The 13357-nt window shown below is 42.0% G+C and overlaps 1 protein-coding gene across 1 annotated transcript in view; it reads right to left on the reverse strand.

Annotated features, from left to right (window-relative positions):
- PTPRF (protein tyrosine phosphatase receptor type F) overlaps positions 1 to 13357 on the reverse strand; it is a 1045343-nt gene that overhangs the window by 423850 nt on the left and 608136 nt on the right. Inside the window, 1 exon segment of the mRNA XM_030205921.1 lies at positions 12794 to 12820. Coding sequence (XP_030061781.1) covers positions 12794 to 12820 — 27 coding nt within the window.

A 13357-nucleotide genomic window follows, 5' to 3' on the forward strand; every position in this document is an offset into this window, starting at 1 on the left:
ACAATACAAATACGCAGACTCCTTACTCGGGATACAGCATGCTACTAGAAGAGAGAATGAATGATAGAACCACCAAATATGAAGCTGTCATAAAACTCCTTCCATGAGTGTGATGCAAATCCTATAAAATATTTCTATATGATTCCTTTAGAAAGGACTGGAAATTATTTCTACATTTAAAGGTCTCCTGTTTTTGAGATTAAGGACCATCTTCCTTTTTGAAAATGCCTTCAGCTTTTCTGTAAACTCAGGTTTTTATTTGTATTGCCTCTGCATGCCTGCCCATCCTGATTCAGAGGAATATCAAAGGAAACAGCAGGGTTCTTATTATGCACCCTAACACTTTGGTGAAGCTGTGGAATGAAGTAAGCCACTTTTATTACAATATAGGAAGGACTGAGAGCTTCCTGGTTGTATGCACATTTTTATCACTATACAGTGTACTCTAGATTCCCCCATGTCTATATAATTGTTTTGTTTTGTAACATTTGTACCCCGCGCTTTCCCACTCATGGCAGGCTCAATGCGGCTTACATGGGGCAATGGAGGGTTAAGTGACTTGGCCAGAGTCACAAGGAGCTGCCTGTGCCTGAAGTGGGAATTGAACTCAGTTCCTCAGTTCCCCAGGACCAAAGTCCACCACCCTAACCACTAGGCCACTCCTCCAAACCCCATGGTGGATTTGGATATTATATTTATTATTATTTGCCTTTTTGAAATCCAAGCTCAGTGAAATCCTAACCTTTATCACAGACCATGCAGCATTCACTTTGGTAAGTTAATAATCACAACCATAAAATATGCAGGGTTTTTTTTTTTCAATTAGCTATATTTTACCTTATTTAGATGTATTCATTTATTTTCAACTTTCTGTCAAGCAGGGTTCCTCAGAACCTGCTAGTTGCCTGTAATTTAATCTTCTGATGCACTGCTCCAAGCTGTGTTTTAAGTTATTTCAACTCCAGAATCATTTGTTACCCAGAAAAATAACATAGCTTTGAAATTAATCTGTTGTGCTATGAGAGCACTTCTAGAGAGGAAGATATCTTTATTGGCAAGAATTTGCTGGGAAATTGTTTTTAAACTTGGGGAAAGGTAGAAATAGAATTAAATAGGTAACCTCAGGGACCTTATTTTTGAGTTACTCTGCGCACTTAGTAAAGGAGTTTAATAGTGCTGTCCAATTCAGTCAAAACATTTTCGATTTGGAACGATTCGATTCTTTTAAAAAATTGTTTTTTCGATTTGATTTAACTTGATTGAAGTAGTGAGGCCCACATGCTAATATTATAATACACAGGGTAAAAAAAACAAACAGGTGGCAGCAACTGAACAAAGGCAAACTTTAGTGTGAGCACGCCATGCAGTGCTACATCATGTGAAAAGTGAAGTTTGGTCAAGCCCTACATATTCCAGTTTTCATTAAGACAAATCATTTTGTCCACTTTGGCTGGCTTCAGACAACTGGTCTTGCAGCTATAATTTGTCCAGCAGAAGAAAAAATTCTTTCTGAGAGCACAGAGGTGACTGGCGCACTGTAAAGGGGTCCACTTCCTCCGCTCTTAGTTGGTGCCAGCAGCCCTGTTAGGCTCACAGGTTTCCGGTAAAGAACAAGACTGCCATTTGGACTTAGGGCCAAAGTGTTTTATTCTCAATTCAATTCCACTCCCAAAATCAAAATGCAGTTTATAAAAAGGGTTCAGGCCGGGTTCAAAACTCCAGCCAACATTCAGGTCCTTAACAGTTCAGGCCCACTTCCTTTGCACTACCTTCCCCTCTCCCTCGGAAGAGCTCAGTCAAAGTTCAGCCTGCTGTTCTATACATCCCATTAATTCCCAAACTTTTACAAACAGTCTCTTCAAAGGAAACCAATACTTAATTTACCCGTCCTCTTCACAGCACCCAGCAGGACCCTGTACTGAGCAGGGCTGGCAGTTTTCCTCCTACCTCACAGCACCACAACCCCTGTGGCCTCTCACACTGCCTTCATGTGCTGGACAAGGCTACATATAATACCTTCTCACACTCCATGGCAGCTTACTCTCCCCCCCCCCCCCCCACCAGGAAAGCTCCAGTGGCAGACCCTTTCCATCCTCCACATTCCATGGCAGCTTCTCTCTCGATCAGTTTCCTCTCCCTCCTGGTGGCTGGGAGCCAACAGGAAATCTTTCTCCCCCTCTCACAGCTGGGGGGAATTATATACTGGCGATGCAGCCAAGGGAACTGAGCTTCATCTCTCCTTCTCCCTCTAGTGGGGAAGGGAGTAACTGGTTCACCTTGCACTGAGCCAGGGCTCCCCCTGCTGGGGTTGGAAATCCGTTCCACCGTTGTGGGGCTACTCTCCTGGGGAATCGTAGTTCATGGATTGGCCGCTCTCTGTGGGGCCCCGGGTGCTAGCCTTGTCACAGTACACAGAAACATACTGTTCTCCAGCTGCAATTGTTGTGGCTTCCTCAAAAAACTGCAAAATATCAACGGGTTTTTGGGCAAGATCATAGTCACATTCAGCAGGTGCACCTTTCTTTGTGATTTTATTGCTGCTGCTCAAAGCTAAACCAATGGGCTGCTTGCCCCTGAAACCTGTTCAAAACAGAATAATCCATTTGCATATCTAAAAGGTAAACTTCTACAAAACAGATGAAGATGTAATTCCATGTGCCCTAATGAAAGGACAGTTTAATTCTATTTCCATTTAATGTTAATATATTCTAATCATCTTTATAACACCAGACTTCCCAAGGCAGATTAGAACAACAGTTAAGATGAACCCGTCAGGAAACAGGAACCAATCACAGAAATCTGGCCATCTATATTGTACAAAAGAACAGTGAAGAAAAACAGGCAAAAACTACAGAGTTTATAATTGCAGACTACTGCAATGGACTCTATGCGGATTGCAAAGAACAAATTATAAAGAAACTTCAGACCACTGAAAACACAGCAGCCAGACTAATATTTGGAAAAACGTGTTTTGAAAGCGCCAAACCCCTCCGAGAAAAACTGCACTGGCTCCCAATCAAAGAGCGTATTGCTTTCAAAATCTGCACCATGGTTCATAAAATTATATATGGCGAAGCCCCGGGATACATGACAGACCTTATAGACCTGCCAACCAGAAACACAACAAGATCAGCATGAACATACCTAAATCTTCACTATCCAAGCAGCAAAGGACTAAAATACAAATCAACGTATGCATCCAGCTTTTCCTATTTAAGCACACAACTATGGAACGCTCTGCCTAAAATGGTAAAAACAACGTACGACCACCGATCCAACATAAAAGCCTGAATACCTGCAACACAACAAAACCAAAGATCGTAATGGACACACCCCAACTTCCCTCTTCCTCCCTAAGTTCCCCAATGTGTCTACCATACATGAACCTTATTCTACCACAATAACACCTTGTATTTGTTCATACCAGAACTGGTGAACACCATTATGGTACTCTGTAAGCCACATTGAGCCTGCAAATAGGTGGGAAAATGTGGGATACAAATGTAACAAATAAATAAATATTCAATTGTTATTTATTTTCTCCTCCACCTTTTAAGGCACTGCTTATCCAACTGAAGCAGCTTTAGACTTGTTACAGATGGACCAACACTAAGGAATGATAACGTGGAAGCAGCAGCTCATAGTTTTGCTTGCTTTGTTTTGAGTGTATGGCAATGACAGCTGCGCGGGGGAGTGGACACACAGATTAACCAAATTGGCTTACTTGCTTACAGTGGACTAGACTACTTCCACTCCTGTCTATTAAACCTCCTTGCTTGGCACGGCTGCCGGTCCCGCCCCTGATGTCAGTTCCTGTTCCGGCTGTGTGCCGAGAGATTTCCTTGTCTGCCCTGTGCTATCAACAGAGACCTTGGGCCCCCTGCTATGGTTAGTTTATCTTCTAGTCACTGCTGCTGCTTCCCTCAGCAGCTGCAGTGGCTTGGGTGACAGCCTGAGGGAAAAGGGGAGGGAAGCAGCGACAGCGGCCTAGGTGACAGCTGGAGGGAGGGAAGCAGCGGCTTGGGTGACAGTGGATAGGAGGGAGAGAGGTGGGGAAATCCCCAATCGGGACTCCTGATTTTTTTTCCAAAACGAATCGACGAATCGATTCAAATTGCGAATTGGACAGCACTAGAGTTTAAGGAATAGTTTTTCTTAGCAAATAAAGTCTCTGTTACAGTTCCATAGGCTAGCATTTAAGGGGGCTATTTTACAGTTACTATTGTACTGTATAAATCACAGTTAATAGGTACAGGAAGCCTCCATTTAGACTTTAATGTTGGAAGAAGCACCTCAATGGTGACAGCAGTGAGCTGACAGCTTTTCCTGGCTTTCTGCAAACACCTGCTTCTTGGGGCATCTTCTCCTCCAAGTCTCTCCCTTCAAATATATAGGCTATTTTACATCTCTCCAGATAATCCAACATTTTACAGCACAGATGTTGTGACCCCTGAAGCAGGCATTTGTGCTGAAACACAGATCTGTGTCGGGTCACATTAAAGATGTCAGACTGATACTGTTTGCCTACTACTTAGTGGGACTGTTCTCCCTTATGAAGGTTTAATAAACTACAGTACCATTGGAACTTTGACCTCTACTGCCTCTTCTTCCTTGCTGTGGAAACCCATGGGCCACCCCCTACTTTCATTTTATTTGATGTCGGAGCTGTGCTGGGAGACGTGATTCCATCTACTGCCATTAACATCTTGGCTTTCATTGTGCTAGGGACTGCTCTCACTATCTTATTTTAGTGGGCGTGGGAACAAACTCTGCTCAGTACCCTTTCTGTCAGCTCGGGTCTGCGCGTGGGAGTAAGCTCCACCCATCAATACTGATGCCAGACGAAGCGGGAGATTTACGTCGCTCGACGTGCAGTCTAAGGCGCAAGCCAAAGGCACGCAGCTTAGTGCACACTTTAGTGCAGCACTTGGTGCAGCTACTGATAACCTGTTCTATTCAAAGATTATATTTTATTAGTGTAGCAGCTAAATTAAGATATTCATTATGGAAAGGTTTTTAGTATTATTTGGTTAATATTAACAGGGAACTGGAGTCTCTATTTTTCTAATGCTATTTTTACTGCTTTTAATTCAATAGGTTATATTAATTCCTGGCAACAAATATTTTTTAATAATCATTTGATAGACTGTCTTGTTTCTCAGACACATAATATAGAAGTACAAATAGGACGTCATAATCTTCACCGATCAAAAGGAAATGCTTATGGTCGACTTGTCGCCCAACTTTGAAACAGCTTACTAAATAGGAGCAACTGTTTCATTATTTACCTATATCCTTTTCTTATGTTAATGTGAGATCAGTAGGAAATAAGGCTCATGTTATTAGGGATTGGATTATAGAAAACCAGTTAGGATGTTTCTGGAAAACTGAGACATGGTTAACATCGGTAGCAAACCCAGTGGTTAAAGAAATCTGCCCACTTGGCTATGAAATAAAGATTGATGCAAACACAGAAGCACACCAGTCTTTGCAAAGCTCGAAATCGCAAAGAACACAGCGATAAATTCTTTAGATGATGTTAAAAAGTCCAAATTTATTGTGTAGTACAAAAAGACACAGCAAGTCCAGATCAATAACGTGACTTAAATAGGCTCGACATGGCCATGTTTTGACCAACTGGCCTGCCTCAGGAGTCTTAATAGTCTTCCAAGTTTTGGAAGAGGTGACATTATACTGTTGATTAGAATACAATGTTATTTTCTAAACTTTGGGCTTCATACACAAGGTTTCTAGTGGGTAGTATACCCACAAACACAGTTTTCTTCACAGATCATTCTGGAACACTATTAAGACTCCTGAGGCAGGCCAGTTGGCCGAAACACGGTTGTGTCAAGTCTCTAAGTCATGTTATTGATCTGGACTTGCTGTGTCTTTTGTACTACACAATACATTTTGACTTTTTAACACCATCTGAAGACTTTATCCGTGTGTCATCTTCGCTGTATTCTGTATGAAATAAAGCTCACATATAGGGACAAAAAGAGAGGTGGAGGTACAGCATTTGCCTATAAAGATTTTTTTGAACTGGTTACTCTATATTTTTTTTATTTCATCAGAATTAGAAATTGCAGCCTATCAAATTATAATTTTCTTGTTAATTCTTTTACTTGTATGATATTTTATGTGGCTCCAGGGAAACAGAATATTATTCAGGAGAAATTTTAAGATTTTGTATTCTGGAATTCTTTATATTCTAAATTTAATCTTTTGCTGGGAAATATCAACTTGCACTTAGATAGGGTCAATACAAATTCAAAAGTGTCTTATTTTTTTTTTTTTACTCAAAGGCATTAAGTTATCATGTTCTACTTTTCAGAAGTTCACATAATAAAGGGACTCAATTAGACTTGATTGCATTTTCCAAGGTGGATATTTGGTCAGAGATCCCTTGGTCAGACCATTTCATTTATCAATTTAATATAGACTGGAGACAAACAGGAAAAATTAAATAAAATGTTGTATGTTTCAAGAGGAGCTATCAATAATGTTGCCTTCTAGTCATAACTGGAAGTAGTAAGCACTTGTTGGGAACCTTTAGAATTTATTAAAGGTCAGTTCCATTATACTAATGAGATTTTGGATAATTTGGCCCCTTAGAAAGTTCAAGATAAAGTTTCTAGACATTCTGATAAAGGACTCTGACTCGATTGTCATTAAGAGGAAATGTAGATCTGCAGAGAGATTATGGCACAAGCACCCCTCCATTGAAAGCAAGGCAAATTGGAGATTGTTTAAATAAAGTGTATAACAGATTATTAAAATTAAAAAGAAAGGATTACTATTCTAAACTTGTTGCAGGTAATTCACTAGATACAGAATTGCTTTTTTAAAATACTTAGAGACTGTATTAATACCGAGGTCTGTACTGTTTCATCTACAGCAAAAATACCTTCAGTTTTTCAGTTAGCTGATTATTTCAGTTCCAACACTAAAAATAAAAGAATCTTTAAAAGGTGACAACGTTAATTTTGATCTTTTGATTCCTAGTTCAGATTCAATTTCTGTTGCTAGAGAAGTGGATTAATCCTTGTGGCGTGCCACAGGGTTTGCCTTTGTCTCCTCTTTTATTTAATGCTTATTTGTATTCATTGGGGAACATCCTGGAGAAATTGGGAGTCCACTTCTATGGTTATGCTGACAATATTATAGCTACTAGTAAAAGAAGCCCGTTTCAGAGCAAATGAAAAGGGCCCTAGCAAGGTTTTCGTCGCCAACACCCCCCCTCCTCCCTCCCTGGCCAACCCCTTGGTTGTTCTGCCATTGCTCCGCCCCCAACGTCATGACGTTTGACGCGAGGGCGGGACCCGGAGCGATTTGCCACCCCCCCTCCGCCTCCCTCCCTGCCAACCCCTTCAATTGTTCTGCCATTGCTCCGCCCTCGAGAGCGGGGCCCGAAGCGATTTCCCACCCCCCCGCCTCCCTCCCTGCCAACCCCTTCGTTGTTCTGCCATTGCTCCGCCCTCGAGGGCGGGGCCCGGAGCGATTTCCCACCCCCCACCCCCCCGCCTCCCTCCCTGCCAACCCCTTCGTTCTGCCATTGCTCCGCCCTCAAGGGCGGGGCCCGGAGTGAATTTGGTGGCTTCACCACCATGAACCTTCAAACCTTTTTGAAGGAAGTCAGAGCTTGGCTTCACTGACGTCAGTGTCCTCAGAACGTTGAGGGTGAGTTTTATTATAGTAGATGATTCCTATTAATTTAACAGTAGGATTTTATTCAGTTTTACTTCATATTGTAAAATCAGCAAAGTATTCAGGGAGACCTATTCTATGAGCTTTGAACATAAGAGTGAGCAACTTAAAGACAATTCGCTGTTTGATGGGGAGCTAATGAAATTTTTGCAGAAGGGTGAAACATTATCAAACTTATGTGCATGACAAAAGTTTAATAGCTGTATTCTGGACAGACTGAAGGTTTTTCTCACACTGTCATTTATGTATTTATTATTGCATTTATATCCCATCTTTTCCTACTGATCGCAGGCTCAGTGGCTTACATAAGTCTGCAATGCAAGCTATATTACAAGAAGAACAATTATACAAATTGAGGATAAAGATAAAAATAACAATAAAACAGCAAAAAGGCACGAGATAGTAACAGGTAATTATTGTCCTTGGATCTGAAATTTATAGTAATAATTAATTCTAGTTAAGTTAAACCTGGGGAATAAGCCTTCTTAAACAATATTGATTTCAATAATTTTCGGAAGTTTAGGTAGTTCTGGGTAGATTTGATTTGCTTGGGTAGAGCATTTGATAAGACAATGATGTAAGAAAGACCACATATGCGCTGAAGTTAGGCTTACAGCCCGCATTAGACCTTACTAGTGCAGTGTGGACGAACGCTGAGAGTACCATTCCCGAGACAGGGATGGAAGTTTTAGGAAGAGGTAAGAAAGGTGCCTCAGGAGAACATGATATAAAAAGTAACAGATAAGAACAGAGACAGATATAACATCACCAGCAGTGGACCATACCGTAGCAGAGCACTGTAACTCAGTGACACGCAGGGACAGCTGTATTACTTCCTGGCTTCTGTTCCCACTTGCTGGCTGTTTTTTTTAAATGAGTCTCGGCTGCGACACGGGACTTTTTCCTCAACGTCCATACCTGCTACTTCCGTAACTGCAGTGTTTATATTAATGCATCCCAGTGCTGTTCTCTACACCCCCTGTCATTTCCCTACTTTTGTTTAATTAATCTGTGGTATCCTTAATGCCCTGTCAGCTCTTTCTCTGGTTAAAATCTAAAATCTCAATCTCGTTTCTTTCCTCATTTCTCTAGCTATTTAAAGTTGTCCTTTTACCGTCTTTGATTCCCCCTGATACTATCTTCTCTGTTCTGTTTCCCCAAACTTTTCTGTTTTGCTCTTTTTCCATTACTGTATCACCTAAATCTGATTCCAAACTGTTATTTATCCTTATCCTGCCCATTTCCCCTTCTCTGTAGCTCGCTGCCACACCTTCCTGTGGTTTGATCTTCAAGCTGCAGATTTTAATCTGTCCCAGATCTCTGCCCAGTAACCCTATAAGGGGACTTCCATCTTCGTCCTTGTGTTATTAACTTATGCTTTTGTTTTTCCCTTTGAATACAGCTGTCCCTGCGTGTCACTGAGTTACAGTGCTCTGCTACGGTATGGTCCACTACTGGTGATGTTACATCTGTCTCTGTTCTTATCTGTTACTTTTTATATCATGTTCTCCTGAGGCACCTTTCTTACCTCTTCCTAAAACTTCCATCCCTGTCTCGGGAATGGTACTCTCAGTGTTCGTCCACACTGCACTAGTAAGGTCTAATGCGGGCTATAAGCCTAACTTCGGCGCATGTGTGGTCTTTCTTACATCATTGTCTTATCAAATGCTCTACCCAAGCAAATCAAATCTACCCAGAACTACCTAAACTTCCAAAAATTATTGAAATCAATATTGTTTAAGAAGGCTTATTCCCAAGGTTTAACTTAACTAGAATTAATTATTACTATAAATTTCAGATCCAAGGACAATAACTACCTGTTACTATCTCGTGCCTTTTTGCTGTTTAACTGTTATCTTTATCCTCAATTTGTATAATTGTTCTTCTTGTAATGTAACTTGCATTGCAGACTTATGTCAGCTTAGGGAAAATAATGAGGGAAAGAAAACAGGGGCGAAGAACAAGGGGAAAGAGGCAGGGAAAGCAGCAGCAAGGGCAGCCTGAGGAAATGTAGAAGAAGGGAGATAGAGTGGGAAAGAATCTGAGAGTAGAGTGAGAGGAAGAGGGAAGATAGAAAAAGCGCTGGATTTGGACGCATGATATGGGTATATATATCCCCTCTGCGGACAAAGACAGCGTAATAAAAGGGAGAGGAAAGTGTTCGAGATCAGCAAACGGCTCTCTATATTGTTTCGTCGCTATTTTGGTCTTTTCCTGTCATGGATAAGCATTAGTCTGTAAACTCTTCCCCTGCCTTGAGTTCTTTTCTTTTTACTGCACTATTTTATATCTGCTTCATACTGTCACTGCTTCGTTTTACTAATCCCACATTGCTGCTTCAATACTGGGTGTCTTCTTACCTCTAGGGATGCTCTCTCCCTCCCTCCCTCTGCTTAACTTACAGTGGGTGGGGCACTTCCCCCTTTCTCTGTGGATCGGAGCTGAACGGTCTCTTTAAGACACCCTATTTTCCCTTTTCCTCCACTGCCGTGTTCCCACCCCTCTTCACAGATTTTTAGGTACAACTGTGCATTTCCTTATCCATGTCCCCGGACACCGCTCCACTTAATGGGATAGCAGATCTCCTTTACTTTTCTGATTTAACGTGGTCTCCTAATGCTGTGCTGCATGTATTGTTGTGACTTCCAGGTTTTAAACCCACTTTCTACTACTACTACTACTACTACTATTTAGCATTTCTATAGCGCTACAAGGCATACGCAGCGCTGTACAAACATAGAAGAAAGACAGTCCCTGCTCAAAGAGCTTACAATCTAATAGACAAAAAATAAATAAAGTAATCAAATCAATTAATGTGAACGGGAAGGAAGAGAGGAGGGTAGGTGGAGGCGAGTGGTTACAAGTGGTTACGAGTCAAAAGCAATGTTAAAGAGGTGGGTTTTCAGTCTAGATTTAAAGGTGGCCAAGGATGGGGCAAGACGTAGGGGCTCAGGAAGTTTATTCCAGGCGTAGGGTGCAGCGAGACAGAAGGCGCGAAGTCTGGAGTTGGCAGTAGTGGAGAAGGGAACAGATAAGAAGGATTTATCCATGGAGCGGAGTGCACGGGAAGGGGTGTAGGGAAGGACGAGTGTGGAGAGATACTGGGGAGCAGCAGAGTGAATACATTTATAGGTTAGTAGAAGAAGTTTGAACAGGATGCGAAAACGGATAGGGAGCCAGTGAAGGGTCTTGAGGAGAGGGGTAGTATGAGTAAAGCGACCCTGGCGGAAGATGAGACGGGCAGCAGAGTTTTGAACCGACTGGAGAGGGGAGAGGTGACTAAGTGGGAGGCCAGCAAGAAGCAGATTGCAGTAGTCTAAACGAGATGTGACAAGGGTGTGGATGAGGGTTTTGGTAGAGTGCTCGGAAAGAAAGGGGCGGATTTTACAGATGTTGTAAAGAAAGAAACGACAGGTCTTGGCGGTCTGCTGGATATGAGCAGAGAAGGAGAGAGAAGAGTCAAAGAGGACCCCAAGGTTTCGAGCTGAGGAGACAGGGAGAATGAGAGAGCCATCAACAGAAATAGAAAACGGGGGGAGCGGGGAGGTGGGTTTGGGAAATGAGAAGCTCGGTTTTGGTCATATTTAATTTCAGGTGGCGTTGAGACATCCAGGCAGCAATGTCAGACAAGCACGCTGAAACTTTGGTTTGGATGCAAGGTGAGATATCAGGGGTAGAAAGGTAGATTTGGGAGTCATCAGCATAGAGATGGTAGGAAAAGCCATGGGATGAGATTAATGAACCAAGGGAAGAAGTGTAGATAGAGAAGAGGAGGGGACCAAGAACAGAACCCTGAGGTACGCCGACAGGCAGAGGGATAGAAGTAGAAGAGGATCCACCAGAGTGAACACTAAAGGTGCGGAGGGAGAGGTAGGAAGAGAACCAGGAAAGGACAGAGCCCTGGAATCCAAGTGAGGACAGGGTATCGAGAAGTATGTTGTGATCGACAGTGTCAAAAGCAGCGGAAAGATCAAGAAGAATGAGGATGGAATATTGACCTCTGGATTTAGCCAGTAATAGGTCATTTGAGACTTTAGTAAGCGCAGTTTTACTTCTCTTCCTCTTTCGGTGTCTGCTAGCACTCTTGGTGAGGAGAAGCAACCCCACCCTTCCCTCCGTCCTACCATGCATTCTGTGGCTATGCCTTGATGCTATACAGTTACTCCCTTTCTGGCTTCCTCTGGTCCCTGGTGGCATTATGCTTTGAGTAATTGGGAAGCAGATTTTCTGGGTTTTTTTTTTAATGGTATAAGATAGCTTACTTCCTGGAGTGGTCTTGCAGATTCAAATTTGGGTTTTCCAAAGATCAGTCTAGCCCGCAGTATTTTGAGCCGTTTGTAATTTCTTGAGTAGTTGTTCCTTGCATCCTGCAGGAGCCTACTGAGGTCGTGTACCTTATTTAATGCTAGGTCTGTTGGTAATAAGTTAGAAGTGATAAGGAGTGGAGGAGTACCCTAATGGTTAGGGCAACAGGCTTTGATCCTGGTGAACTGGGTTCAATCCCCATGCAGCTCCTTGAGACTCTGGGCAAGTCACTTAACCCTCCATTGCCCCAGGTACAAATAAAGTAACTATATATACTACATAAACCGCTTTGAACGTAATTGCAAAAGAACACAGAAAGGTGGTATATCAAGTCCCATTCCATTTCTGGTTTGAAAATTTCACTACTGGATTTTTGGAATTTTTTGCAAAACGTCCAAAATCAGATTTAAATGTCATACTGAAAATGCCCCTCCATGTGTAATAATCCTCTTATCTTTGTATGACTGAACTGAATCGATTTGAATACATTACCCTTCCCTGTGTGAATATGAAAAAATAGACTTACTCATAGTATCCATGTGTCTTTACAATAAAGCCAGGCTAAATTGCTGCAGAAAATAGGAGGCAAAAATGTGTGTGAATACAGTGGTGACTAGCATGAAAGTCCGCGCTTTGATTTTGCTTAGGGCCGGTAATGTTACAGTTTCAATATAGTACTTAAAGGATATTATGACAGCCTCATGTTCTACAGAGATGAAACAGTGACTAACTAAACTCCCAGATATCACCCAGAAGCACAAACATAACTGCTACTTACATACTCCACGGGTTCTTCTGGTCTCCACTGTAGTGGGATAGAGGAAGAGTTAGAAAAAGACAAAATGGAGACAGTTTGAAAAAGATAATGCCTTTGAAACAGAAGACAATGGTAAGAAAAACTATGAAACATGTTAGTAGGACTTGATGGATTATACAAATACTGAGGGAGGAGGAAGGGCTCACACATAAGGCCTAGCAGCCCATTTCTCACAAACAGCTGATACTCCAAATGCAAAAATTTATAATAAAAAGAGAAATACTGAAAGCTCTATTTCAGATACTATGCTGTAAGAAATTCACAAGCTAGACAGGTGACTTGGGCCCTTGGGCATTCAGAAATCTTCCTCTAGGTAACAAAAAATGAACTATTCTTTTCATTTTTGCACATGGAAAATAGTAAATTGCAAGTATCACCTGGTAATTCTGATCAATATAAGCAGGCCTGGAGGCAAGATAAGGAAGGGCAGAGCTACTGCTGCTCTTTCCCTGGTCTGTACTATCTCCCCTACAGTATCAGCACTGGCTTTGGTCTCCCCCCCCCCCCCCCCCAACCTCAATGAGT

This window comes from Microcaecilia unicolor, chromosome 6 (genome assembly GCF_901765095.1).
Source record: "Microcaecilia unicolor chromosome 6, aMicUni1.1, whole genome shotgun sequence".
NCBI classification, from domain to species: Eukaryota; Metazoa; Chordata; class Amphibia; order Gymnophiona; family Siphonopidae; genus Microcaecilia; species Microcaecilia unicolor.